This window comes from Struthio camelus, chromosome 2 (genome assembly GCF_040807025.1).
Source record: "Struthio camelus isolate bStrCam1 chromosome 2, bStrCam1.hap1, whole genome shotgun sequence".
Taxonomy (NCBI): Eukaryota; Metazoa; Chordata; class Aves; order Struthioniformes; family Struthionidae; genus Struthio; species Struthio camelus.
In genome coordinates this window covers 39,663,758-39,691,573 of record NC_090943.1, presented here as the reverse complement: position 1 = coordinate 39,691,573, position 27,816 = coordinate 39,663,758, and the positions used below count along the sequence as shown (strand labels likewise).

Below are 27,816 nucleotides of genomic sequence, written 5' to 3'. Positions count from 1 at the left end.
GCTATTTGCCTAATAAAGAATTAATATTGTGAACGGTATGGGTTTTAAAAGATTGAAGTCTCCGACTTCTGCAGATTTTTTTATGTTTTTCTAACACTGTGTTTTAGCGTGATGAATCTCTTTTAATGTTGAAGGTAGTGAGGTGAAGTGTCTTTAAACACTGCGGAGGCGTGAGCCGTGCAACCAGACGCAGCCCCAGTCCTGAGGACGGGGGAACTTTTTCCGTTCCTGCTGTGTGAGCCAGACTGCACATGGTGCGCTAGATGATACTAATAAAAAGACAACTATTTCAAAGGGAAAAGGGACGTGTATTACAAAGCAATTCTGACCCAAGGTCTCCTAGGCTTCTGGCTGCTGAGTAATTATTAGAAATATTTCAGTTTTCTGGAAGTTACTAGGAAAACCTTTTCACTGAAACTTGTTCTTGCCCACCCTTGTGAAATCTCAGCAATATGACTGCCTGACTTTCGATGCTCGTTTGCTCACTCACCCTCCAGTTTCTCATGGTTTCACGCATACCGATTCAGAAAACCTAGCAGACTTTTTCTAAAGCTTGAGCTAGGTCATCTTACTGCCTGTGAAGTTCTTCGGAAGGGAAGGTTTACCTTAGCTGAAAGAAGGCCGCTCAGACTGGTACAGATGAAGCTTTCGCCAATAGAAAAAAGGAACTCCTAACCCTCCCTCCCTTCATTCCTAATTCTCTTTAAGTGTTTGTACGCTTCCTTTCCTTGCATCTTGACGTACAGTGGGGTTTCCAGTCACACGACTATGCGGGAAGGAGTGGTTGTATTTATTCTCTGACAGCATAATTTAATGCAGCCTGTACTGCTGTACTTTCTCCAGCTACCCTGATCTCTTTGAAATGCCCTATGTAACGGAAGGTGCCAGGTTCTCAGGAGGACCTCTAGCTATTGCAGTAGTCCTGTAGTAGTGCTTGTAGCCTGTCCTCCCTCCCTCAGGCTCTGTGTGCATGCTGACAAACCTGCAAGTCCAGAAGTAAGTGTACCTTACTAGGGATGAGATGCTCTTTCTGTATTTTCCTTTCTTTTTTTTCCCCTCCTTGCAATATAATTCTGTTACTGTATCTAGCAACAAAATGGCCTGTCAAAATGTCTTCCGGTGACACTTACTTTAAATTTTTTTGTGACGTTTGGCATGTAGTATTAACTGTGAGAACCTGAAGAGCATATCTGAAAGGTCATTGAGATATCTAAGAATAACCTTTCAGAATCTAATGATCTTTCAGATGATTGTGAGGGGCTCAGAATCTTGTAGGAAGGTAATCTGGGTGCTAACGACCTTTACAAACTGTCCGGCTCTACTAGGGTTGCTTTAATCCCCCACTTAACCAATATGTTTCTGCTCATTCCAAAGTACGTATGTCAGCTGAATGGTGGTAAAATGTGGGGGAGAGCTTCAGTGGCTTTTGAGACTTTTCTTCATCCTTTTAGTGAACTTGGTGCTTCACAGAAGGCAAGTGCTTTATTGATGGACTGTTCTGGCATTCTTAACTCCAGAATGAATGTGCCCTTTTGCCTTTTCGAAACTGTTCATATGCAGTAGATTCACCACTTTTCAAGCTAAGTTTTTTGGAAGCTCTTGGGACAAGAGATTTTTGAGATAAGAGGTGGCAAAAAGATTAAATATTTTTAGATTTAAAAGGAGTGAGGAAGTTTTTGTCTATATGTGTCTGGGTGTGTGCATACATGCAGTCTTATGTATAAAATAAGGGCTTTCAGATTATTTGGAATAGGGGAAATACGTCTTTGGTGGCTCTAATACGCACCTGAAAAATTTGAAGGCTCTTTTAAGGGATTCAGAGAACAACTTAAATCAGTTTCATAAACCAAAGCTAATTTCCAGACTTGCCTATAATGTATGCTCTATTTGGTATCATTTCAGTATGTTTAAAAGTTAAACGAGTTGTAATTTTTCAGTTCATCTAGGGGGTGGAGGAGAAAGCACAAACTTTTTCATTTAAGGGTAGGGTGGGTTTTGTGGATTTTTTTCTATTATGCAAATTTTGCAAGTCTAAATGTATGCTCTATTTTTTTCTCAGATAAGCAGCCTGTATAAAAATAAATCCCATAGCATCTGACTATAAATGTTTGCTTCTAAACTGATACAGCATAATATTTTCAAGGATGCCAGCAGTGTAGACTTATTACTGGGACTGCTTGGCCTCAGGTTTCAACGTTTTTCCAGTGAGTGTGTAGCTGCTAATAAATTAACCTACCACATTTAGTCACCCAAAAGTGAATGAAATATAGTTGTTTTCCTCTGTGACTGTGATTCATATTCCATTTATTTTATACCATGTTTACTGGTGTTTCTTAAGTCTTTCAGTTTTCTAAAAGCTGTGGCTAGCAACAAATTGTAGGGAAAGGTCAGCCACACGAGGCTTAGAATAGTCTTTGATTTTCTTCCTTTGCTGTTCCCCTCAAAAAAAGGAAGGAGGAACGTCTGTTTGAACTGAGGGATAGAGTTTGTGGCATCTAGAATTTTCCAAAACAGTAAAATTTGCTGTATGTTGCCAAACGAATAGACAGAGCTCTGCACGGAGCTGTACAAATCTCGTCATATTGTGTTGTCACTGGGTTAGAAATGTCAATTGGGGGGGAGAGGGGGAGTCAAGTTGAATAAGTTTTGTCAGTCGTCTAGATTTAATTGTGTTACCTGTGAGTCCAGTGCTGGATTTCATTCTGTTGTCATTTAAAAGATGATGCCAAGAATCTTGCAAGTAGCTTGTGGTCTGGTCAAAGCTCTGCTCAAAGCTTAGGCTAAAGAGGTGAAGTTACAAGGGAGACCTAGATTTAATCTGCTAAAGGCTACTGCAGAGAGTACTGAGAGCCTATCAATTCGGGGACAGTTTATTTTTCTGCTTATTGGGGGAGGAAACAAGAAGTAGTGAGCCTACGCTGCAGAATACATGTGAGGATAAACTTCCTGCTTGAGGGAGTTAGCTGAGCACTGGAATATATAGTCTGGGCGACTGAATTCCCATCATGGAAGTTTTTTAGGAATATGTTGCCAAACCTCTGTCAAAAGTGGCATAAAATGTAGTTGATTCTGTCTGGAGCAGGGATGGTCTGGATGACCTCTTAAAATCCCTTGCAGTCTTGTAATTGTAGGGGAGTCATAGCTTGGATGCTCAGATCTCCCAGTAACGGGTTCCTGAAGGAACAAGTTGTGAGTGATGGTGGAGATCGGTCCTCTTATGGTTTCTAAATTGGTACTTGAACACCTGTTACCCCCAGCCTATTACTCCCAAATGAATGAGTGCAGATTGTAGAAGAGAAAATGCCACTTTTTTTTTTTTTTTTGGCCTGTGCCATTTAAGGGAAGGACTTCTTTGTTTATTAGCTGTGATGTCTGGGACCAGGCGGAGTTGCAGTAATCCAACTTGGAGGTGAAAATGTGGTGGCTGTGCTTTTTCTAAAAGCACAAATACTTTTTAAAAAATTGGAAGATGGAATACTTCATTAAAAACACATCAAGCTTGTAGATATTATATTGCAAGAGTTTGTTAATGTATTTATCCTGGTACCGTGGACCATAAGAATGTTCCTTGCAACTCTGAAGAGCATTACTGTTCGTGGCGCTTTTAAGAGTCAAGCATACTAGCTACTTTAATCGGGATAATAATTTAGAGTGTCAAAAGGCTAGTGTACCTTCTCAGCATTTCCATTTGGTATTATTTTACTCTTTTAATAGTACTTTATAGTCCCCAACCTTACCTCAATTAGCAGTACTGACAGATGCTAGTTCAGCATTTTACCTCTAGCCAGCAGAGCTTTCTTTAGAATAAATGTCAGTAATTTTATGTAGCTAATTTGAGGTGATATACCTACATGTAAAATTACATTTTAACTTTCTTGTTATACTTGCAATGAGAGATGGCAGCATAAAGAAATATAAGAGAATGCGCCTGAGAGATAGTTCAGGACTAGAAGGTTCATTATGGAACTTTTATGGTTCATTTTGAGGTGTGCTGCAGTTCTTGTTAACTCTTTCTTCCAGTACCCATCTTTTTTATCTGACCCGTGTCTTCCTTTTTCCCTCATGGGGATTTTTTTTTTTTTTTTTTAACTGTTTTATCTCTTTAGAGGCTTGGGAGAAGGGGGATTTGGGAGAGGGTTTTATGAAGATCTTTAAATGCCATTAATGCCACCTCTTTTTACCAAATATTGATTGTTTAGTGTAAACAAGACATTTGTTAGTACGCTAGAAACTTATGTCTGAAAAAAATTCAGTACAAATGTTGGTTATGTAGGTAAAATCAGGAAATGCAGTGTTTCTTGAAGTCAGGCAGTCCTTGAGAAATGCTTTAAGGAAACTTGCCTCAATTAAGAGGGAGAAAGCAGAAGGAAGGTATTTCTGAGATGTATGCTGCTGATCAAGCACAGTAGTCCAGACAGTAATAATGCCTGGTATCAGCCGACTCCATCAAGAAAAGTCTGCGCTTTGTGCATTGTTCTCTAGCCATTTGCCTACCATACAGAAGAGCAGGGGAAATCCCATGAGAAAGCAGAGTTGCAGCTTAAGATGGAAAGAAATGGCAGTATTAGGTATTCTTTAAGTTAGCTGTGATTAACTTTTATAGATTGTTTTTGCATTTTTACCTGCATGGGTTATGCATTTCAGTCCTGTCTTGAAAGAGAGTTTTTCTAGCGGGTTAGCTTGTGCTGTAATTCTCTCAGTTACTGGATTATAGTTGTATCTATTTGATGAACAAAAATACCCGCTTTCCCCCACCCGTTCCCCCTCCTCCCCCCACAGATACCTGCACACGGGTTGGAAAGTAGGCTAGTAACTGCCACCTGCGAGGAAATAGATGCTTCCTACTGCAACACAAAAGCCAAAGAAGGCTTTTGCAGGTAAAGCATTTACTATCTCTCTTTCAGTGTACTGTTAGACCTAAATAAAGATTTCCAAGGGGTAGAACTCAGATCTTTATTATCAGTAATATAAAGCTTGCTGCGGAGAAGAGTTTGTTTCTTGTTTTTGAAACAAGCATTTAAAATTGTTCCCAAATGTGATTGTAATAAAGAGTTAACAGACACTTTGTGTGGGTATGTGTTGTTATTAAAGTAATTTTACTGTTTAAACCTTTTTTTAAGAAGGTTTAATGCATTGTCTAATCTAATCCTCAGTCATTCTGTGCATGAGAAATTTTCTATAAATTTACATAATTGACTATAATTATAATTGAGTTATAGCTGCAAAAATAAACTGTGGCCCAATCTTGAATTCAGCAAGGCTGTCATGTTCATAAAGGTTCGATTAAAAATAGCAATGGTATTTTTCACAGAAATGGAGAAACATGATTAAAACTTCTTTAATGCTGTAATAAATTTGCAGTAATTTTTCACTCATCTCTGCTGATCTGAAGGTTTTATTATCTCAGCCTGCGTGCATTTCTCTGTCTGGCTCTCTCATCCCCCCCCCCCCCCCCCCCCCAGTTCTTCCAAGGATCTTATTTTTAACAGTATGGAGAGGGAACAGAAGTTAATATAAAAAGTAGAACATGTTCAGCTTGTATTAGTTGTTGTCGTTATGCTAAAGCTGAAATGTACCACCACTCACTTTTAGGTGGAATGACTGGCACTACCAGCAGTCATCTAGAACAGAATTAAATAAAATATGTTGTTTTCAGGAAAAGATCAATGTTTCTTTCAAAACTGTTCTAGAGACGTTTTTTCAAGGTAGCTGCACAGAGGTTTTTGCTTCTTCTCCGCCTTGAACTTTTGGCCTTGCCCCCAAGTGTATGGGTGGTATCTGTTTTAAAATTGATATATTAATGTTGAATTTTTATTGTCACAGTTTCTGTTCGTGCGCCTTTCAAATCCTTCATTTGTTTGTTTCTGAACTTTGGATGTATCGTAAAAATGTCACCATTGTGGCTGAACATTAAGCACCTTCCCATTTTGCTGTGGGCCGTTGAAATAAATTTGGACCAGGTGCTCCTCTCATAATAGAGCTCCTTGATGTGCTCTGATAGTGAGCCGGCGAGCGGAAGCTGTCAGCCTTCAGCTGGCTTGAAGAATGCAATTAGAGCAGTTTTAATACTGCTGAGGGACCCCATCCAATCAAAGCTGTCTGAGTTAAGCCAAGTCTAGAATCCAAACCGTGTATTTTAAGCGTCTCAGCTTTGTCTTTAGCCGGAATGGATCTGTCATTCCCACACACTGTGGTGCAGTTTTTTCTGCTAGGAGAACTACTCCCATTCCTTACCAACTAGCAGTGTTATTTTATCTGTTACCGTTGTCTTTATGGCATTGTTAATACTCAAGGTTCAAAGCATTTATTGTCAAATTAGGGCTTAAAATGCATTACTTTAATGTCAAAAGTGCCTGTGCCTTTAAATAAACCCTAGATTAGGTAAATTCATAAGCAGTTCATCGCTAGGTTTTCTGGATTGTCTGGTGAAAGAAAAAGGAACGTCATCAATGCAGATCAGAAAGCAAGTATTATGTAGAACATAGCTAGAAAGGAGGCAATACTACAAGAAGGTACTATTTTTGCTGAAGACTTAGCTGAGACTTAATTTCAAAAACTGATGTTAAGTGATTCATTGATACCAAGAGAAAAGGATTAGAACAATTCTGTGTTCGTCCTTCTTTCTTCTTCCTTTTTTAATTAGTGTTCTTAAGTTTGCTTGTTTGACCCACCTTTGCTTCCTCCATTTCTTAGTGTTAGGGTTGACTTCATTGGAATTAATGCTTCCCTAAGGGATTACACCTCTACTGGATGTTTCATTTGTTTCCCTGATTTTCCTTTGTTAATGAAGTTGTGGTTCAGTTATCTATTTTGAGCGACACTAACTTGCGAAGTAGATTACAAAAAATCTCTTTTGATTATTTACTTTGATTAACTCTTTATGCTAGGGATTTTTTTTGTTTATTATGGTATCTTGCATAGTGAGACTTTTAAGACCTACAGAATAAAATTAAAAAAAAAACTATCTGCTCTGCTGTCTCCCCAGGAAACTCTAGTTTTTGAGATAAAGGTAGGGAAGGAAATGCAAGTGAGCATTGTTTGTGTGGGATTTGATAGACTAAATTGTGTTTTGATACATCTTTGGTTAAATCAATGGTATTAGTGGCTTTCAAATGTAATTTTCTCATTACAGGTTATAACTGCTTAGTATGAAAACTCTCTAAATAAGTGTTAACCTGTGGCATAAAGGCATTCCCAAAACTCGGGTCTTTATGTAACTGATTGAAAAGGGAATACGCTGTGCTATGTAAGTAATTGTCACCTGTTGCAGAAATTTAGAAATTATCTTCATATATATATTCACTCACGCGCGCACACACACACACACATATATATGGATGTGTGTACACACACATATGTATGTCATATGTGTGTATGTTGTAATCTACTGTCTGTTTTACACTGCAATAAGAAATACACAGAAGTAAGCTGTATCAGTGCAAGACTGTTATCAAGATCTGCTACATCAGTGTGTGATTCTTGTGTCATACAGGAGCGGATACATGCAATGTATTTTGATGCGTCTAGAGAGAAGGTTCTTTGAAAGTGATATGTTTTGTGTGTTTTTTTTGGCTTTTTGAATAGTTGTTTATCTACCAATATTAAATATGTTGAATATTTGCCCTCTGAAATAACAGGTTATTGTTCTCCTGTGCAGGAAAAACTGCATGGTGGCAGTTTTTGGTGGTGATGGTGGCAGGGTAAGTGGAAGAGGGTTATTTGATACAATTGTGTAGGGCTACCCATAGATACCCAAAAGATGAAGATCTGATGGATGAGTTTTGGGGTTAGTTCTTGTTTAAGAAGCTCCCAGAATCATCCAGAGGGCTGAACTTGATTTTTAATAGGATGTATAGGAAAAGAGTGTGGGGAGAAGCAAGTTCTCCAGTGAGCTCTTGTAATGGACTGGTAACTCTTGATAGAGAAGCTGGGGAAAGCACTGAGAGAGGAGGCTCAGATTCTGAATTCCTAACCACAGGAAGCATGTTTGCAAAGGTAGAGGACAGCCTGGTGACAAGATGAGTTTGTGATGTTCCTTGTGCTTCCATTTCTAGTAGGAATTTTTTATTTAAGACAACATCAGTAAAATTGAAGAGGGGGCTGTCGGTCGTTGGTAAGATTGGCTTGACTGGCAGTAGCGAGCTAAGCCCAGAGGACAGAATTTAGTGTTCAGTAAGAGTGGAAAGCAGGCGTACACATAACGTTAAGGCAGAAGTACTTAATGGGCTTTTTTGTTTTAATGGCGTGGGGGGTTTGTTTACTCCTAAGTGCTAGAATTGGAAAGGGATGGTTTAATGAATACTTAACCAGATGTCTTTGATCTGGTTTAGTATTTGCAGAACTGGCTAAAGTGGTTTCAGAGCCATTAGTTATTCCTGGGAATTCATGGAGGTGAACTTCTGGAAGACTAGAAAGAAGTCCAACTTACTGCCTACGTTTTAAAAGGTTGAAAGAAAGAATTATGGATTAGCTATTTTAACTTCAGTTCCTCAGAAGATATTGGGACAAATCATTAATAACAGAAAGCGTAACAGCCATCTTAGGTATTTGTTCTTCACAAACGTCTGCTTGCTCTCTGCAGGAAGCACCTCTCTCTTCTCCCTTACTCATTGCGTGGTCTTGTCTGCGCTAAGACTTTTGATACAGCTTATGAGAAGTTGAGAGACATGGTGTAGGTAAAAACAAAAAAACAAAAAAAAAAAAGCCAAACTGGAAGGAAAACTACTCAACATAGATAGCAATGTGTAGGCTGGTTCTGCAGTACTCCGTTCTCAGTCTAATGTTTGTTCTGTATTTTCATTTATGGTGCAACAGGTGGTTTAGTAAACAAATACAGGGAACAAATTGAAAAACTCATCTCTGGTATTAGTTCCTACTATTGCCTTTGCTCCTGCTGGTGATTGATTGTTGACACTGTCCAGTGGTGTCTTTTTTTTCCCCCCCTCCAGTACAGACTCTACTCTTTGTTTTTAGACAATTCTAAACCCTGAGTGCTGCAAGCTTGTTGGAAGGCTGAATTTACAATTCAAAAGGATCTTGACATATTGGTCTCGAAAAGCTTGGGTGCCATTCAGTAACTGAAAGTGAAAAAGACCTACATGAGTCAACGGCAAGATCCTGGAAAGGGAACTATGTATTAAGATATATTTTTCAGAAAACGACTGGGGAGATCACTCCTAGACTGTACATGAGTCAATTATGTCTTGCCATTTTGAAAGAAGCAAAACTATAAGAGAATAGAAATAAGAATGTAGTCTGTAAAGCATTATTAATCCTCCTGCTGTTAGTGGTGCTTAGAAGGCCAAAGCTGGACTTGTAAGTCCAGTTTTGGGTACTATAGTTAATGAAAGCAGTGGGCCAACTGAAGTTAGTTCTAGCTCCCAGGAGAGCTCTGAGTGTGTCAGACTTGGCACTTTGTAAGAAGAAAGCTTGGAGGCTCTGGTTGCTAAGGCTATCAGGAAGAAATTTGTGTCATTCTGCCCCTCCCTCCCTCCCACCCTCAAATGCATATAGGACAAAAAATGACCAACTAAATTTGCAGTGAGAAAGATTCAGGCATGATGAGAATAATTTGAAACTGGTATCTCTGTTTCTGGAGGTTAGTCAAACACATATTAGGAACGATAAAGCTGATCCTTTTCGCAGATGAATGGAATAGTTAACCATCTGAGGTCCCCTTCCACCCTATCTTCTATTATGATGTGATTTTGCCTGTAATAAAAAAACATGCCACCTAAGCATCAGGGAGTCTATCTAGGTGAGTAATTTGAGGTTTGCTGTGCTGCTTTTGTTGGGTTTTTTTGGGGGTGTGTCTGCTACCTCCTTACCCTGGGAAATCAGGCTTACACAGCTGTGCTTTCTCTGTGTATATTTAACTTTGTTTTTCTGTCTCAGAGTTTTGCCATCTTTTGGCCAGTAGTAATGAAGTTTGCCAATGGAATGAAGATGTCAGAGAGAGGTGATGTTTTCTGGGGACAGATGCGTTTTATGCCCCCAGGTGATGGAAAGGCTATGCAGTGACGTGGCACCTTGTTTTGACATCCCATGTGATGGAGAGATGGCGAGCCCTGCAAATGCAGGGAAACTTCAGGAGGAGTTCACACTGTTAAATACCAAAAAATGGACCAGCAACATTTCTCTCCATACAGATTTTCATGACGTTCCTGTTTTAGACAAAACAGGAGTCTGTAGGAAGTTTTTGAGCCTCGCTGGACCTCGTGAAGCAAGAGCTACTTGCTTTTCCTTGCAGAGACCTTGTCTTTTGCAAGAACTGTGTGTCAGGCTGTACCACAGGCTTTCTTGAACCCATCACTGCAGGCCTAACTTGGGCAGTGCTGTAAGCGAAGTCAATAGGCCATTTATAGTTCCTCTGGATAAAGCCTTGTCTGGCACAGTGCCTAATAAGTGTCTGTAGTAGTTAGCGAATTCTGCTGTAGAGCTATTTGTTGAAGCCGGCACATTGCCCACAGGCACAGTGCCTAGAGCTAACAAGTGCTATCAATCTCCCATTAAAAAAAAAAAAAAAGTTATGTATTAAAAGTTCATTACATCTCCTAAAGCAATTACTTTTTAAAGTGTAGGAGTCAGAAATATTTTTTTGTGAGACCAGTATTATTTAAACAAAAATTAAAGAATGTGGTGAATTTCAGACAAGGGTAATATTAAATTTATGCTTAATTTCTATGGAATAAAAAACTATTTGCTGCATTTGACTTGACTTCCCTCACTCCAGTAATTACTGAGTATGTTAAATATGCAAGAGCTGTGTCCCATCTGTAATTACAATTATTTGCTTTCCTGATGTATTGAGGACGGTGAAGGTAATGGCTTGACTGCAAATTTAAAGCAGGTTCTGCTCGTAAATTTTTTTCATTCTCTGTGTTGCAGATCTGTCCTTGCAAGCTGTCTGCTGTTTAAAGGTGGCCATATTTTTTGTCATCACCTGCATACACTTTAATCAGCCCTAGTGCTGTCACTGTGGATTAGAACATTAGCAGTGCAGGCAGGCACAAAAAGAGAGGAAAGGGGTTGCAGGAGAAGTATTTGGAAGTGGCAGAGAAATTGAAGTAGCTTTGACACGTCAAATTATCAGTTCTTCCATGCTCCAAAGCAAATAAATTGTTACAGGTATGTAGCCTGGGCTCTGCAAACAGAGGAGTTCACTCAGGTTCTGTTGTCGTAACTGTGTGTTAGCAGAAACTGCAGCAGAGAGATGGTTGCCAAACTTGTCTGATGCAGAGACTGGCATGTCCTCCAGTATGGCAGAAAGGAAGAGGATGTCAGAGGGGGCAGGCCCTCTGCACCTCTAAGCGTGTTAAGATAGGAAAGCAAAAGAAGTCGTCATCTTGCGGACTAAGGTGTATGGCTTAGGGTATGTGTGCAGTATCGGTCAGGAGAGAAGAGTGAATGCTTGCACAGGGCTTTACTTTCATAATGGGGATGGCTCCTGTCCAACACGCATGCCCACATATGCAGTGGCTGTTCTCTCTTTCATCCCTTGCTGAGCTTGAAAGCAGTTAGAGTCTAAGCAGCAGCTATGTTTTACGGAGGATATGTAGCGAGTGGTTTTACTTAACGTTTGGTGCCTTTTCTGCAATAGCAGAGAATCTTGCCGTGCCTTAGGCTTTATGCCTGACGGTGTTAAGTAGTTCTGCACTTCTGCTGTTGTATAGCTTGACTTAACCATCTGCAGAAGTACTAGTGATTCAGCATTTGTAGGGCAACCAGACCTTGATGAAATGTGCAGGCCTACTGTGAGCTATATCTCTGAAACTTAATGTATTGACCTTCTTCCACACGCATACCTACAGAATGTTTGAATTGTAAGTTCAGTTTTATGATACCTCTTCAAAAGCTGGAAGTTATTGAAGCATTAAAGATGGAAATATTAAATCTGTATATTCCAGGGTTTCACATTTACATTATGTCTTTCTTTCCTTTCCTAGTACCAATGGAATACTGTGTCCTCGTATCTCATAAATGCCGAATGAATTGCAGTAATTCTGTTAATAGTGCCCTGAAAAGATAGGGCTTATGAAGTGATCATTTACCTATGAATGAATGTGTGTGTGTGCGCATGTGCAAGTGTGTGTATATATATATATATATATCTGTATACATATGTATGTTTAAAGTTGCTACCCAGTCAAAATACATGATAATATTCAATGTTTCATATGTACTTGTATATATGAGGCACTGAGGTGGGGAATACAGCCAGGACAGAGTACAAGACTGTTACTATCTGAGATCACACTAGAAGCCTTTCTGCCTGTTGGCTTGATAAGCAAAGAGCTTGCTTCAGTCATCAGAAGTTAAGTGGAGCACAATGCCTGTAGGCTGAATTCAGCATCTTGAAACTGGAATAACTTTCTTCAGCTGCAATATAGAGCATACAACAAAAACAAAAGAAGCCTTCTGCTGCACGCAGCAAGCCTGTGTATGGGCTATGCCATCACACTCTGTAGGCAACTGATTGTTAGGTTGATATAAAGGCTGAACTCCTATGTTGTTTCCCCCACTCCACCTCAGAGAAATAATAGCTGGCAAGTTTGCAGCCACCTAAACATCTCGTGAGTTTTCAGCAGTAACTGCAGCTCTCAGCCTGCCAGTTCATAGACCTCTGAAGTAATCCCTTCTTGTTCTTTGTCTTGAACACTTGAAATCTGAGTCTTAATTTCACATTATTTAAGCTGTGGGATCATGACTATTCCCTGATAACAATTTAAAATTCTTGTGACTTAAATTGAACAAAGGTTTCTGCATAGTATCTTTGGATGACTGTTCATTCTTAGAATAAGTAAACTTATTCACAGTTTTGTGTTCTTGCCTTTTTGTTTTTTTTTTTTTAATCAGAAACTTTTTATAAAGAGTAGTGGTAATTGACTGAGATATTTCTGTAAGAACTGGTAGCAAGGTCGTCAGTTATATTCAGCTTAGCTGCTACAGTTACTCTTGAGACTCAGTTTTACCGCAAGAGTAAAAAAGAGCTCTCAAAGGAAAGGTGTGTAAGTTAGAAGACCATGTATGTATTCTTACCAGTGGTAAACCAAAGACAAAATTAAAGTAGGTGAGTAATAGTAAGTAGATAATAAAAATTAAAAGTCCGAATTTAAGAAACACGACAAAACCCTAAATCCAGTGGCTATAACTATTAGCAGACTCTTAAAATGTAAAGTTGTGGTTCTTTTTCTACCTAAAAAGAGTAAATGCAGAATCCTGTGGGGAAATACTGCTGTCAGTGTTACTTCTGAAAAAATGATGTATTGTTATGATTTCTATGGGCAGGTTGAGCTGGTTTTTACAGGGCCTACTCTGCAGCAAGTATCTCTAGTTTTAACTTCAGGAAGGATATTGAAGAAGAAATCCTTTGAACACTTATTTGATTCTTACGTGCTACCTTCAAGTGCTCATGAGCCTCAGGAGAGTATATGCATGTATATTTATGAAGAGGCAGTCCCTCAGTCATTGTATTGACCCCTGAAGATGGCTGTGGACATTAAAACTTACAGGAAAATGTCTCTCTGTTTGTGCATGTAGCTAACTGCAAATACTAATCTTTACAGTAGGAAAAGTTCCTATTGGAACTTTCATAGGTGATTCAATATGGTTTATTAAGCTGCTTCAAGCATTTCCATTTAGAGGGTTTCAGTTTTGTCTTCTTTTCTTTTCCTTCCTCACAGAGTGAGAGAAGGCTTGTGGGAGGCTGGGTACATGGGTTTGCTATGTAACTCGAATGAGCACATGGACATCTGCTCCTGCGGATGACAGCTGAGGTGTTGAGGCTGAAAATGTTCCTCTGCACTGAAGGAGACGAAGCTGAACCGTGGGGCAGGCAGAGAAGTCCCAGGGCAGAGGAAATGGGGAGTGTAGTATAGTAGGGGTCTGAATGTAGTAAAGACATGCTGATATTCGTAAACAGATCCACATTCAAGTCAAAGACTTGCCCAGCTTAATGACTGTGAAAAGGCCTCAGTTACAGGACCACTTAATAAACCAATTAAAATAAAAAATTGAAGTTAGATAAGCTTAGGTGTATGATGCTGTCCTTTTAACGCAGCAGGTCAGCTTCTCCAGTTGCTAAGGAGACTGTTACCAAGAAAATTAGAATAATTTTCCTCTAGCATGAAATATAACAGGAAAGTTAATGAAAAATGCATAATAATATGGTCAATAAAATGGTCAGGATCGGATAGAGCTGGAATGAGCAGTTGTTTAGAGGATGCCTTATTGAAAGTAATATTTGATAGCTGAGATGAGTCAAAGTCATCTTCTGGAAAATGTGTTTTTTGTTTTTTCTTTTTTTCTGGACAACTACTTCTGCTTGATTTCCTCTTGAAATGCTAATGATATCAAGTAATAGCTTTTCTGCAGGAAGATATTGAAACGTTCTTTATCAATCAGTGCCTCATAGCCTCCTGTTTGAAAAAAACAGAAGGTTTCAAGGGCATGTAAAGCTAGAATAAGAGATGAAAAGATTACAAGAAATATATACAGTATGCAGGTTGAAAAAATGTATATTGGTATGTTGGCAGTGTGTTCATGCTACGGAGATGATGTGTGATGTTGATAGATGCCACTGAAAAGGGTCAGGCAATTGTTTGGTGAAAACTGTCAGGAAACTGATTTGAAAATTAGTGGGATTCCAGAGGAGTACATTATTCATAACAAAATGTTTGTTTCTAGTATTCAAAAGATAGATAGGCATAAATTAAATACATGTTCCTTTGTTACTTATTATAATAATCTGTCTACTTCAGGGTCTTGAAACTCTAAAGTTACTTCAAAATATCAGGAAGTATCAGGCTTGCCAAGATGCATTAAATGATAAAGACACTTGAAAGAAATTCAGAGGGAAGGAAAGCCTTAAAGGCAATAAAAGCATGAACATTGGTAAAAGTCCAAATATAGATTGAATGGAGATAAATATGTATAAAATCATCACAAACATGTGCGGACATATGCTGTCGCAGAAGAGGATTGGTTTGTGATCTGTAAGTAAATACTGCAAATTGGTGCAATACGTGGATTGCCCTTTATCAGAACTTTTGGTAAACCTACTTGCAGAAAATGAGATGAAAAAGGAAAAGGAAACGAATATTGTAATCTCTCATGCAGAATTTATTGGTAGCTATTACTTGGGGGGAAGTTTGCTAATGCAGGAGGAACAGATGTTTTTAAATTACGGGGCGGAAAAAAGCAGAAACATTTACTGAAACGACAGATACTTGCTATCAAATTTGCCTGTATTTTAAACTATTTATTTATTCATTTATTTAAAAATACTCTTGGGAGGATTAAAGAAAGGTCATTAATTTCTTGGGGTTTGTTCTGTAGAGTGAACACAACATGCTAGACATTGTATATAGCTTCGCTAATAGGCAACCTCCTGTTAAAGGTCTTTATTGTTACTTCACAGTATCATGTCTCTCTAGGACAAAAATAAGCTCGCTGTGATAGCTGTTTTTCATTCTGACATTTAAATAGTAATAATATATATACCAGCTGACTGTCTGCTTTGAACACTTGGCTGCTTCTGTGATGTCATCCATCTGTTTTCACCTCTTTGGATAGGAAGAAGACATGATGGTGGACATGAATCGGAGGCCTCTGTTTTCTTAAGAAGGTGTATTTATTCTGGTGAAGTCAATTCTGAGATTGCTTAGAGTTTTAACTTAAAAGTTTTTTGTTTTGTTTTGGATTTTGGTGAGTGAAGACTTTGCATTATCCGTTGGGTTGGTTTTGCTATTTCACAGCTGTTTCAGACTTTAACGTTGCCACCATGGCATGACAGAATCTGAATCCATTGTTCTCTGTGGTAGTACCATTGAAAGCACTGTTTCTTCTGAGGAATTATCTTTTACCCTTAAACTACAGGCAAAGTATTACTACTACTGGAAGTTTGCTGTTAGTCTGTTATCAAAGGGAAGCTGCCCTGCTACTTGACAGGGACTGAGAGTAAAGGATTTGGAGGGGATTGCTTTTTTTTTCTGGACACAGTTTGCACCTCAGATGAGCATGCTTTTCGTGATTGCTTTTGGGGCACTTATTTGCAAGCTATTCATTCTAGGCATAGAATTTCAACAGAGACTGTATTTAAAACAAGCCTGTTATTCTTGGCTGCTAACTATCACAATTGAAACCCTAAGGGATATTTGGAAAGTGCTAGTCACAATTTCCCAGGTAATAGGATTCATAAATAAACATCTATGTGCAGATAAGGACTTAACAAAAATCCATCCCTTGAAGGAAAGCTTACTCTGCAACTCTAAACTGCAGGATTTATCTCACTAGCATGTGAACTGCTACGAAGTACGTGTGCACAACTCCCTCTAAACAATTAGAAACGCCTATCAGGTAGTGATGGGATTTAGGATTAAAGAGCTGAGAAGGTTAGAATGGCTAGATATTATTGGGGCAGTGGGGAATCTTGAGAATGTATTATAAAGTAAATTTTTTTTTTTTTTACCTGGGGTGATAGGCACCTGCTGTTCCTATAGAACTTCCATCAAAATAATTGTACGTAGCCCTCTGAGAATCAGATTCTGACCAAACTACAGACGTAGCACAAACATTTTAAGCTTTTGTGTAAATTTTAACTCCAGTGGATTTTGATCATATTAACTTGTAGATAAATATAAGCTTTCATGTAAGGACAAGTACATAGCTAAAATTGTAACATTTTATTCTAAACCGTGTATACTGACTGCTATAAAATTGGTATTGTAACATTGCAAAAAAAAAAAGATAATTGAGTGGACAACTAGAAGCAGGAGGCTAAAGAAGCTCATTTGAGCCCCGTGAGGAAAGATGACTAATGGAAGAAACAGGCTTACAGTGCTCTTTTGCCAAGTTCTGCATGGAAAAAGTGGGTACATTTAGCTTGACTCTCCGCTGTGCCAAAACGAGCGCCATGAATATTGATTCTCTAAGTAACCAAAATATTGATGCGGACTTAGCCTCACAAGTAGCAATTTGCCAGTTATTTTGCTAAGAAGAAATTAATTGCTTTAACCAGAAAAAACAATTTGCTGAAGGAAGAGTACGGCAAGGTAACTGTGTTGCTTGACAGACTAGTTTATGCCTAAGGAGAAAGGGCAGAGGTGTTCTGCATGAGATAAGAGCCTCAAAAGGATGCTCAATAAGTGAAAAGTAAGAGAGAAAGGGGAGGATTGTTTTTAATTGTTGTCATACATTACTTTAAAATACTGTTAGTATTTTATGTTGCTGCTTGTCTACAGGAACATGAATATTTCAGAAAATATTGGATAGGTTTAAATGCACGATTTGAATATGTATAGTTTATATAACTGACAAAATCACCACGTCAAGGACTAAATTTCAGTTGTAATCGTATTTGGTATCTTTTGCTTAATCGGCCATTGAGTTCATGAGTTGATGATTGACTTGCTCTTGAGGACTCTGATAGAGACCAGTAGTATTTTAAAAACATGCAAATGATTTCAAGGCCGTCCTTCTGTTAAGGGTGTTTCTCACATAGTATTCAGTATTTTGTAACTCAACGGTGCTTTGTAGTGTAAACACTGGGGTAATGTAACAGACAAAAAAAAAGGAAAATTACTTACTCTTACTGAAAATAAATCAACGGAAATTTTACAAGCCATTGAAAGAAAGTTGTGATCTGAATTGGGAGGGAGGTAGCTAGGCTGCTGTAAAATCTGTCTTTGGTTGTTCACGTATAAATAATAATCTTAGCCGAAATTACTGTTGCTCAGAATTTTTCCTAAATATTTAGAAACTGTTTGCATATCTAAAATTCCAGATATGTTTTTCTTGATGACTTTTAATGTATTGTATATATAAAAACGTATGTGTATGTATACTACTTTTTTCACTTTGGTTTCCTGCTGGCTGGTAGAACAGCAAACAGTATGCTTTTTTTGTGTAGCCACATATATAAACTTACTTTAAGTAGCTGAAACACATAAATATTTTTCCAAGGCATTATTTGGCATAAGTTCCTTGTATTTTTTTCCTCCTCCCTCCCCCCCTTTTTTTTTTTCCTCCTTCTGCGCTTGGTCTGTGTCTGTCATTTCATACACAAACCAAACTTAAGCCTATTACCGTTGTCAGTATGAATCTTTTCCACTAGTAGTACACTTCTGCTGTCTGGAGAGATGGAAGAATTTTCCCTCTTATTCTGCTTGCCTGCATGCCAAAAATTTAGCTGCATTTGCAGCCCTTTTTGCATGAATGTTTCTAAGTTATCCCTCTTCCCCTGCCCCCAAGCAAAGATGAATGGGCCTCAGGCCGTATTTGATGACCTTAGTAATTTCATCGTATCTTTTAATACTGCGTGCAACTGCAATGATTATAAAAAAACTCTGTTATTTGTAGGCTGATTTTTGTTTTGTGATTTGACTTGTTTTTAAAATGTTTCAGCAACTTCTTGTGTGATGTTCAAAAATTATTCTAATTTCTGTATACATTAGGTATCTAGTGTATAATGTTTGTTATAATCTATAGTACTTCTAATGTTTCTCTGTAACACAAATACTTAAAATATTACTTTTAATTTTAAGCTTAACAATGTCAGGAAAAAAGGAGTTCTTGCAGGTTTCTGCTTTTATGCTGCCACTGCACCTGAGCCTTGCAAAATACCCCTTTTATTCTCTAATTTTGGCGCTCTCTTGAGAAGAGACTGTCAAATAGTTCAAATTCCTGTTTCATTTGCCTATGTCTATAAATGCAGTGCAACGGTTTCTGGTTTTCTGCACTACAGTCTTGGAAGGAAATTCCCTCCCTTCCTGCTCTCCCCTGGATACTGTCAGCGCATGGATAACTACAATATTTGAAATACCAAACAAATCCATCGCCTATTAGGGGCTGGAGGGGGGGAGCTGTGATGTTTCAAGGCGGGATGTCCCACGTCCTGCTTACCTAGCTGACCCTCTGTGTTGTCAGAGGTTAAAACCAGTGACCCTAAGCTGAAGCCCCTGAACTAGGGCGAGGTGGTGGGGAAGGGGCTCCTTGGCCAGGGCAGAAGATGCAGCTTCCGGCCAGATGACGTCGCAGCTATCGCCAGGCAGCGACAGTGGTAACGTCTACCGTGGGGCGGGCTGTGGAAACCTGGACCATGGCAGTAGCTCGCTGAAAGCGGCTTAGCTACGCTCTGTCGCTTTCTAGTGTGCAGGGTTGAAAGGGGAAGAAGGGAAGCATTAAACATGTCTACACTTGTGATTTAGGGAGAGTTTTGCCCAAAATAAATAAGGCATGCACGTCTTGGGAGAAGTCTCTTACTCACAAGCAGCAGCCTATTCCCTCCTTGTAGGAACTGCTCCCTAGCTGTAGCAGGCCCTTCCAGCCTGCACCCTGCGGGCTGGCATCTCGCTCCTTAGTGTCTGAAGGAAAATTAGCCCTGGAAGCAGAGAGTATACTCTGCGATACTTTACAATCTGCACTTCATTGTTGTCCTTCTAGGTATTTAGCAAACAGAGCACAGCTTCCTGCTCTTAATAGTATGATTTAATTAATAGCATTACTGCTTCTGCATCTCTCAGTGTACATTCTTTATTTGGGCAGGGTTTGCAAAATCTAAGTCTTTTTTTTTTGGTTTATTTGTTTTTGTTTTGTTTCAGTAACCCTAATGTGCATGTTTGCTCAGTATCCATGTTGCTGAGAGTTTCCCAGCTAAGGGTTGTTCCTGCAGTCTTTCAAAATGAAGTCTCCAGTACTCTTGAAGAGGAAAAAATGGAATTAAACATTGATTCACTTTATTTACTTTCAAGTCACAGCGTATACTAATAACACTCTAGATGCAATAAGATTGACACTTCCTTTCTGGAGGGGGGGGGGGTTTACAGTGGATGCCTCATGGTTTTAAGTAAGATAGATTAATATTCTGATACAATTTCTACAGAAGTAAAGTTATGGGCAAATTTTGGCGATGCAAAAGGCAACTTCTAATATACTGAAAACTAATTCACTACTTCAGTTCCACTAGAGTTGATGGGACTATTTTGAAGAATTCACGCACTGACGAAAGTGAAGAAAAGCAGTTCAGAATCTGAACTCTAAGGTTAGTAGGAGAGGCTCCCAACGGAATAGCCCCTCTCTTTTGACCCGGTAGAGTAAATAGCCTGCCACGCCAAGGGTGCATGTCTTGTTCTGCTGCAGCCAAAACGAATTTACTAGGACAATGCTTTCATATGTATTACCTAAAATAAGGGCCTTTTTTTTTTCCTCTCGCTTTTGTGGTTTCTGGTATGCCATGTGTGATCCTTGAGTAAAGGACTGTGTTAACTATTTAATTTTTTAGGTTGTTTCCTCTGCTCTGAAGTTTTCAACGATTTTTAACACAGAATTAGCAAGTATTAGGGTTTTTTCTAAACGGCGAGTCTAACTTACATGATGTATTTTAGTTATGCTATTTTCCATATTCAAAGAAAAATAAATTTAGATTTCCATATAATGTTTTATTCTGAAAAGTATGTTTCTAACTGGTCAGCTCTCCCTTTTCCCCACAGGAACTGCAAAACTCCTATGTTGTATGTAATTGTTCAACGTTGGGTAGTCACTGTATGTTTGAAATCAAGAACTGTTGGCCTTTTTGATATTATTACAGCTGCTTCATTTTTAGAGGCTGGATTTTATTCAGTTTTTAATAAAATTCACAATGAAATATGTTGCCTTTTGATTTTATGGAACGTCCTTCTGACCTGGTGAGGTGTGTGCAGAAATGTAGTTTTAACTTCTGGTGTATTCCTTATGTCCTCCCCTCCCCATTTCTTCCCTATTTGACACTTCATATATTATATAGTGACAAAATTACATAATTCCATTAAAACTGCTCTACATTCTCGATTTTTTTTTAGTATTTGGAAAGACAAATTAACAGTAGAAATGCTAAGGCTTTAGAACTGTTAAAAAAAAAAGTCTTTCTTTGATCAGTATAAGTTGTTAAGGCATTTCCATGAATCTTTGAAAATTTCTGGGAATTCTTTCTGTGCAGTTTGCTATCTAATCAAGCTCATTGAAAATATAATTTAACAAGTTTTATCTGAATCTCTAATAGATGAAACGCTTTGGGTTTGCGTGATTTTTTTTTTAAGGTATCTCTAGTCCATTACCATTTGCAGTAACAGAAATAGCTTTTATGAAGATTGTGTGCAAAATACAAAAATCTGTCTTTCAGCACAGAATGAAAATTTCAGTAACTGTATGTAAATTTTTACTGTATTTGCTATTCTGCAGTGACTCCCCATGTAAAGTCTAACTGTCTAGGTTCTGCAGATTACTAACTAGCATCTTCATTTTGTCTTTGAAGTTACTGCTGGGAAAAATGGTTAGTTTTGGTCTGGGTCAGGCTTCTTTCTTGGCTTAGCCATACACCTACCTTAGCACTTAGAACTGAAGTCTCTGTGTGAAGGGAGGTGGTGTGAGGTAACTAGAATGCTGTAAATTCACGCTTAATATGGTGTTTCAGCCTGGACAAGCTCAAGACCGTATCTTTTTCCTCCTCAGGAGTGATCACAAATTCTCTTGCTGAATAAGTTAAGACTTTGGGGGTTTTTTCTATTTGTTATGGAAATGCATTGTTTGGGGTCTGCTGGTAGAAGCGTTTGTAGGATTGGTGTCTAGGGCTGAAGTGATTGTGGTTGCTATTATTTAATTTTATAGCTCCTGAATACTGATACGAGAGGAAGAAGAAGAAATAAAGAGCACAGAGTTCTCTGAAGTCTAGAGGTTTGAAAGAACGAACTTGAACGAGAATTTGGAATGACTTGCATCTCCAACGGCCGTAATATGTTACCATTGTAAATCATACTAGAAAACTAGCCATCTTCCAGTGTTGATGTAATTTATAGTATTGGTATTAAGCTGCTTGTTATATCAAAGGTAAAGGTGACTGACCAGCTTCTAGTTGGGACATTTCTTCTGTTTATGTAAGAAATATTTCATATTCTGTGACAGAATAGGGCAAATCATATTTATTATTAGCAAATATTTCTCTCCTAAGGGAAAGAATAGACCCATGGTACTAGAAAACAAACAACGAAAACAAAAAAAACCTCTTACTATAAGTGGAAAATGGGATAGGAACCAAGATACCAATGGAAATATTGGTCATTTAGGGATTGATGTAAATTACCTTATCCAAATGTGGGTTTCTTATCCATAAACCGTATTGGTGTACTGAACAAGATTAAAGGAATCTAATAATGAAATTACCCCTTTAACAAGCTGTATTTCAATATTAAATGACTCTCCCCTTTCTTTTCACTTCTCCTGAAGGTAAAATTAAAAAGGGTTGAACGTTTTCGTTTATGAACAGCTAAATTGCCATAGATTACTGTTAAGGTTTGATATCAGGCCAAGATTCATTTTTACTTGATGTCTAGTCTTTAAGAACAAGAGATGTCTGATGGGGTATCTACTCTTTCTTGAGTGCCTGCCAAATCTTGTATGTCAGCATTCCCTCTGATCTTTTAATGGGGGTTAAAAGGAGAAAACCAAGGTTTTATTGCAAGTGGAAAGTAGTTTGCAATAGAGAGATTTAGTTTTCTTTTCGTTATTGTAATGATGGTAGTGCATCAAATACCATTTTATTTTTTATAGGAGCCTTTTTTTAAATTCTAAAATATTATAAGAGAATAGGAAGAGCAGTATCTCAGAATTTTATTTTAGATAGCGAAAAGCTTTAAAAGTATTCTTTGGAGTGTACAAATGAATGCTAGACTGAGCTTCGCAATTGTTTTGGGATGTCATGAAAGGCAACAGTTAGGCACCTTTTTAAAATGCCTTTCTTGGCAGTCTGGTGTCTGAGCCCGCGATGTTCATGGGAGCTGTTTGACCCCATCAGTGGAATGTGCTGGGAAATGGCAAGTGAATTAGAATGCAAATCTCTCTCCCTGCTTCCTCCATGCTTTCTGTTATGGGAAAGTCTTGTGCGACTTACAGGGCATGTATGTACTTTACCAAAAAAAAAAAAAAAGTGTTATCTTTTTCTGTGGTACTTAGTACTGTAATCTGCGTAAGTGGATGAGATTCCATTATGTGCTGGTGGAAAACAGAGGCACTTCTACAGTATCAGAACTTGTGGAGGTTGTTAAACAGCAGTAAAATAAGATCTGAAAAAATTTATGTAACCTCAGAAAAATGACTTAATCTCTCCTAGATTCCCATCCAAACATCCAAAATTCATGGTCCTAACAATTAGGAAAAAATCGGTTGGATTTTAAGCAATTTAGTTGCTTGGGGTTTATTTTTAACTCATCTTTTGAAAACATTTTGTTTGCTGATTTGGAGTTTAAACGGTGAAGTTTTATTTTCTTTATTTCAGATAAGGTAGAAAAAAAAAAACTGGAATTGCCTTGTTTTCTAAAAATACGTATGTACATTGCCCTTTCTGGTCCATTTGGCCTGAGAGCAAGCATGCTAGGTTTCTACCTGAGGAGAATTTTCATGAGCATTTTGCATCTGGTATTCCACTGTACCACACTGATCTAGACGCTAATACTACAGCAGACAGTTCTGATAGTTCATCTTTGGTTAATCAGCTTGAACCATCCTTTCCCCTAAAATTTGTATGTTTGAGAGGACTGAACCCTTCATAAGGAGCCTCTTCTAAAATTCTCTAGAATAAACAGAAAGACTGCTAATCATTTCTGTGAACCTTGTCAGTTCATTGGGATATGCTAAAATAATTCATGCTAAATCTCATGACCCTACTTATGTCCATGTAACTGGTAATACAAAAGAGCATGGAATGCCGCTGCTGCTTGATTTCAAAGGATAGAGGGATGGTAAAAAGTCTGCGTGGGAAGTAAACACGCTGAACAAAACCTTGGAAATACCTTCCTTGGAGGCATGGAGGGGAGAGTTGCTCAGTTCATTCAGGAATTAGGCCTTAGTTTCTCTAGCTGACTACCTTTGTGTCTAGCTAGAGTTTACAGAGAGCACCTCTGTTTGGTTTTTAAAAAAAAAAAATAGCAGGGAGAAGAGCAGACCCTTGGGAAACCTTGTCGTCTTTCCTGGGCTCTCTCCAGCTGCTGCTGTGTGCTGGCAATCCCCTTCGTGGGCAGCAGGAGCAAGCAGGCTCGAGCACCTTCGCCCACATTTTCCATTTGCCTCCAAGAAGTTCCTGGAATAGTTGCTATGCGCTGCTCTTTTCACAGCTCTGGTGAAGAGGGAGTGATTTTATTTTCGAAGACAGTTGGACTGCTTGAATCTCTTCTGCTGGCAGGGATCTTGTATGTCTCCCTTTGTTGGTAGATGCTTAGGCAAGAGTAATTTGTGTGGATGGAGAGAAGACAGAAGCTGTATAATGTGTGCGGATGATGTAATGTGGGTTAAACCTCTGCAGAAAAGAGGTGTCAGAGATGTAACGTTGATTTTATGTGCCATACTTTTTTTTCTCGATGCAGTTCCCATTGTACAAAGTTGGGAGGAGGAGATGCCTAATTTTTAATACGAGCAGTTTACAACCATTCACAGTTAAACAGTTTATAGGATTCTTGGAAACAAAAGGTGGTCTAATTACAGAGGAAAGGAAAACAATATAGTGAGGATATTTACAATGTGTGACCTATTTGAATTATGATCTTGTTAACTATACAAAAATGACAAAAAGCAGAACCATCCCACTGAATTCAACATTTAGCCTTTCATTAATGAACTTTTTTAATATAGAAGATATGGAGGAGGTTAATTTTTTTCCCTTTAAGATCAAAAGAAACTTGCACTTTGGGTGAACCTGTACTTTCTTAAGATTCAGCGCACTAGATTTCAAACTGGAAAAAAATGACAATATTTTTTCTTTACAACTAGCCCACACTAGAGTGTTTAGTTTCTGCCAATAAATCACATGCCAGGGTTTCTAATGCCCTTTTAAATCAATTGAAGGTGTGATTCCTTTCCCTGTGATTTTTGTTGAACTTCCCTTTTGTAGTGGATTTTAATTGTTCTTATTTGCAGGCTTTAAATGTTGATGGACTCTGTCATTTATAATGCTTTTTCATTGCACAATGACCTTCATAGGAAAATTTCATATATATTTTCATTTGACTTTGGCTGTGCTTTTTGTTTTATGCATGTAAGTGAAACTGGCAATATAAATTAGTATGCAGAAGTACAGCTTTTTGATTAAAGCGATGTTATAAAACATCTGGTTGCACTATAGATAGAAACATTTCAAAACGTTTTGCAAACCTGCACTGAAACTATGTCAGCGTAGTTTGCTAAAGGCAATATCTGCAGTGAACGAGGTTTCATTCTTTTTTGAAACACCCGCGTTTCATACTCCTGGACAAACGCAACTAAGTGTGAGTTTTGACTTCCTATTGTAGACTAACACGTCACGTAATCTCTGCTGTAGTACCTGCATGATCTTCTTGCTGTGCTTTGTGGGAAGAGTTGTGGGAAGAGTTGTACCCTGTATGAACTGAGATGCAAAGAAACCCCATATCCCAGGCTAGAGGATTTGTTGGTCATCCTGTGGACATAAACGGGTTTCTTCCTAGATACCCTGTCTCTACAATGAACTGAAGTTGCTGTTGAGCTAACACATATATTAAGTGGTTTATCTTCTGCTCACCAGATGCGAGTATACTTGAGTTGGAAAAAAACAGGATTGGGCCTTCTGTATTGGATTTGTGGAAGAGCTTTCTACCTATTTGGGAAAAGGTTAACAACCAGCAAAGGAATTAAAAGGCGGGGGGGGGGGGGGGGGAGAAGAGGGGGTGAGGGAGAGAGGGGAACGGAGTTTGTTACAGTGCAGTAGTAGTAATTTAATAAACCTAAACTGGTTTTAAATGTGCTCAGCTCAAATGCAATAACGGCAGTCTGCCCATGCCAGCACGTGGCTGGGCACAGGCAGCAAAAATGTAGAACAAAGCAGAGTAAATTGGATTTAACTCCAATGTAGTCCATAACCATGTTCATATTGGTTCTTAGCCTAAATTAGCGATGGCAATCCAGAACTAGCGGCTTGCCCCGTTTATTTTCAGTAGCAGTGGTTTTAACAAAAAGATTCAAAAGTCACTGATTTATGTTCTTCCTTATTTGCCTCACTTTTGTCTTGGTCCAAGCTGATTTGCCCTTTTCTAAGGAGTATGAGATAGGCAAGCATGACAGTCCTTTGTTTTGTTCCCCTCATCCACTCCATGCAATTTTGAATCATGTAGCTGTGATGTATGGATTTTCTGGCAAACAAGGCAGATGGCGTGAAAGCTTTAGCCCTTGGACTGGAACATTGTAACTAGTGTAAATTTGTCCTCCTTGCTGAAGCTTGGTAACATCAGCGACTCATCTTAGGGAAGAAGATGCCCCCTCTCCTCTTCCAAAGGTACAATTCAACAGTTTCGCATTGAAAGAGATGGAAGCCAATTTGTATTTAACTGACTTAGGGCTGTACAAGAGCAGGACTTTCTCATCTTCCCTTAATCGTTCTTTGCTGTACTTTTGAGAAGCATGTTCCAATCTTTTTTTTCTTTTTTTCACCCCTCGTTTGGCCAGGGCAATGTTGCATGTGTTTATGTTCTCTTGGTTTTGTTTGTGCCCCTCCTCCCTTTTTTCCTTCCTCTTCCACTTCCGGCTTTTAAATACATTGACTGATTTCAGCCCAATTTGATTCAGGAGGAGAAATATCAGAGATGTTTTATTCCTATAAATTCCATTTAAAAAACAAAATGGGAGGGGGTGGGGCTGACAAGAGAGTGAGTTGCTCTATATTTCTGGAGAAAGAGGCTGTAGGGGGAAGGAAAAGATAGTGGAATGAGCTCAACCCTTATTAGGTACCAGAGAATCAAGAGGAGAGAAAAGGCCTTGGGGTACAGAGGAATAGGAGATTCTTCCTTTACTTCTAATGTTTTCACAGAAGTCCTTGAGCTTTACGTTTCTCTCTTCCTGCTGACTGCTGTTATAGTTCTAGTAATGGGCAATGTCTTCTGCAAAGCAATTCCAAATGCAAGTCTTGCCACTTCTTTTTCATTGAGAAAATTCTATGATACACTACCTGGCAATAAATCAGAAATATTGTAATGATTATACTTTTGCTGTTGAATTTCAAGGGAAACTATCATGCCAGCAGAATCCCGGTGCACAAAAGCAGAAACAGACCATTTATGCTGCACATTATAAATAAGTTGTTCTGTTTCTGTCCATGGGTTCCAAACAGTTCTGACGGTGGGCTCCAAACAGGATGGCTGGAGTTGGTAATAGGCATTCCTTTAGTGCTGTATAATGTAGAGTGAAGCGTAGAGTTTTTGTGATTTGGGGAGGGGGGGGGGGGGGACATTATTCTGGTTTGCCCGTGCAGGACAGTAAGGAGCACGTATAGCTCAGTGAGCTTCAGTGCTTGGTTAACAACTACTCATCGGTAGTTCTGACCAGAAAAATTCTGTGAAGGAAAGGAATAAATCATTGAACTTAAACGTGCTTTTATCAGAGTACTAGTGAAACCCATGGAGGGTTCGTTCATGTGTATCCCATAGTAAAGCGGTCCCTGGAACAGTCTTCTTACAGCCACTTTGCTATTGCACAGCATTGCAGAAATCAATAGGTAGCAAAACACTGAGAATAAAATTAAAAAAAAATTCCTCTGAATTAAAAGGTCCCTTATAAAAAATCTACAGTCATAGCATAGATCTGGAAGTATTCTCTGTTACTAAGAAATTAGAAATTATCTGTTACTAAGTAGTATCTGTTACTAATTAGAAATTTTATCTGTTACTTAGAAATTAGAAATTAATTACTAAGAAATAAGAAATTATTACAATGTACACCTTTAGGTGTTTTCTGCCTCACACTCTTAACTTGAAAGATAAAGGAGTTTGCCTTAAGTGTTAGGTGGAATAG

General features: G+C 38.6%; 1 protein-coding gene across 2 annotated transcripts in view; it reads left to right on the top strand.

The window, feature by feature from the left end:
• JAZF1 (JAZF zinc finger 1) overlaps window positions 1-27,816 on the top strand; it is a 205,625-nt gene that overhangs the window by 51,185 nt on the left and 126,624 nt on the right. Inside the window, exon 2 of one of the 2 annotated variants that reach the window (XM_068935243.1) lies at window positions 4,780-4,877. The exons of the other annotated variant lie outside the window; for it this stretch is intronic. Coding sequence (XP_068791344.1) covers window positions 4,835-4,877 — 43 coding nt within the window. The 5' untranslated portion in view covers window positions 4,780-4,834. The remainder of the gene's footprint in view (window positions 1-4,779; window positions 4,878-27,816) is intronic. 2 annotated transcript variants of the gene reach the window in all.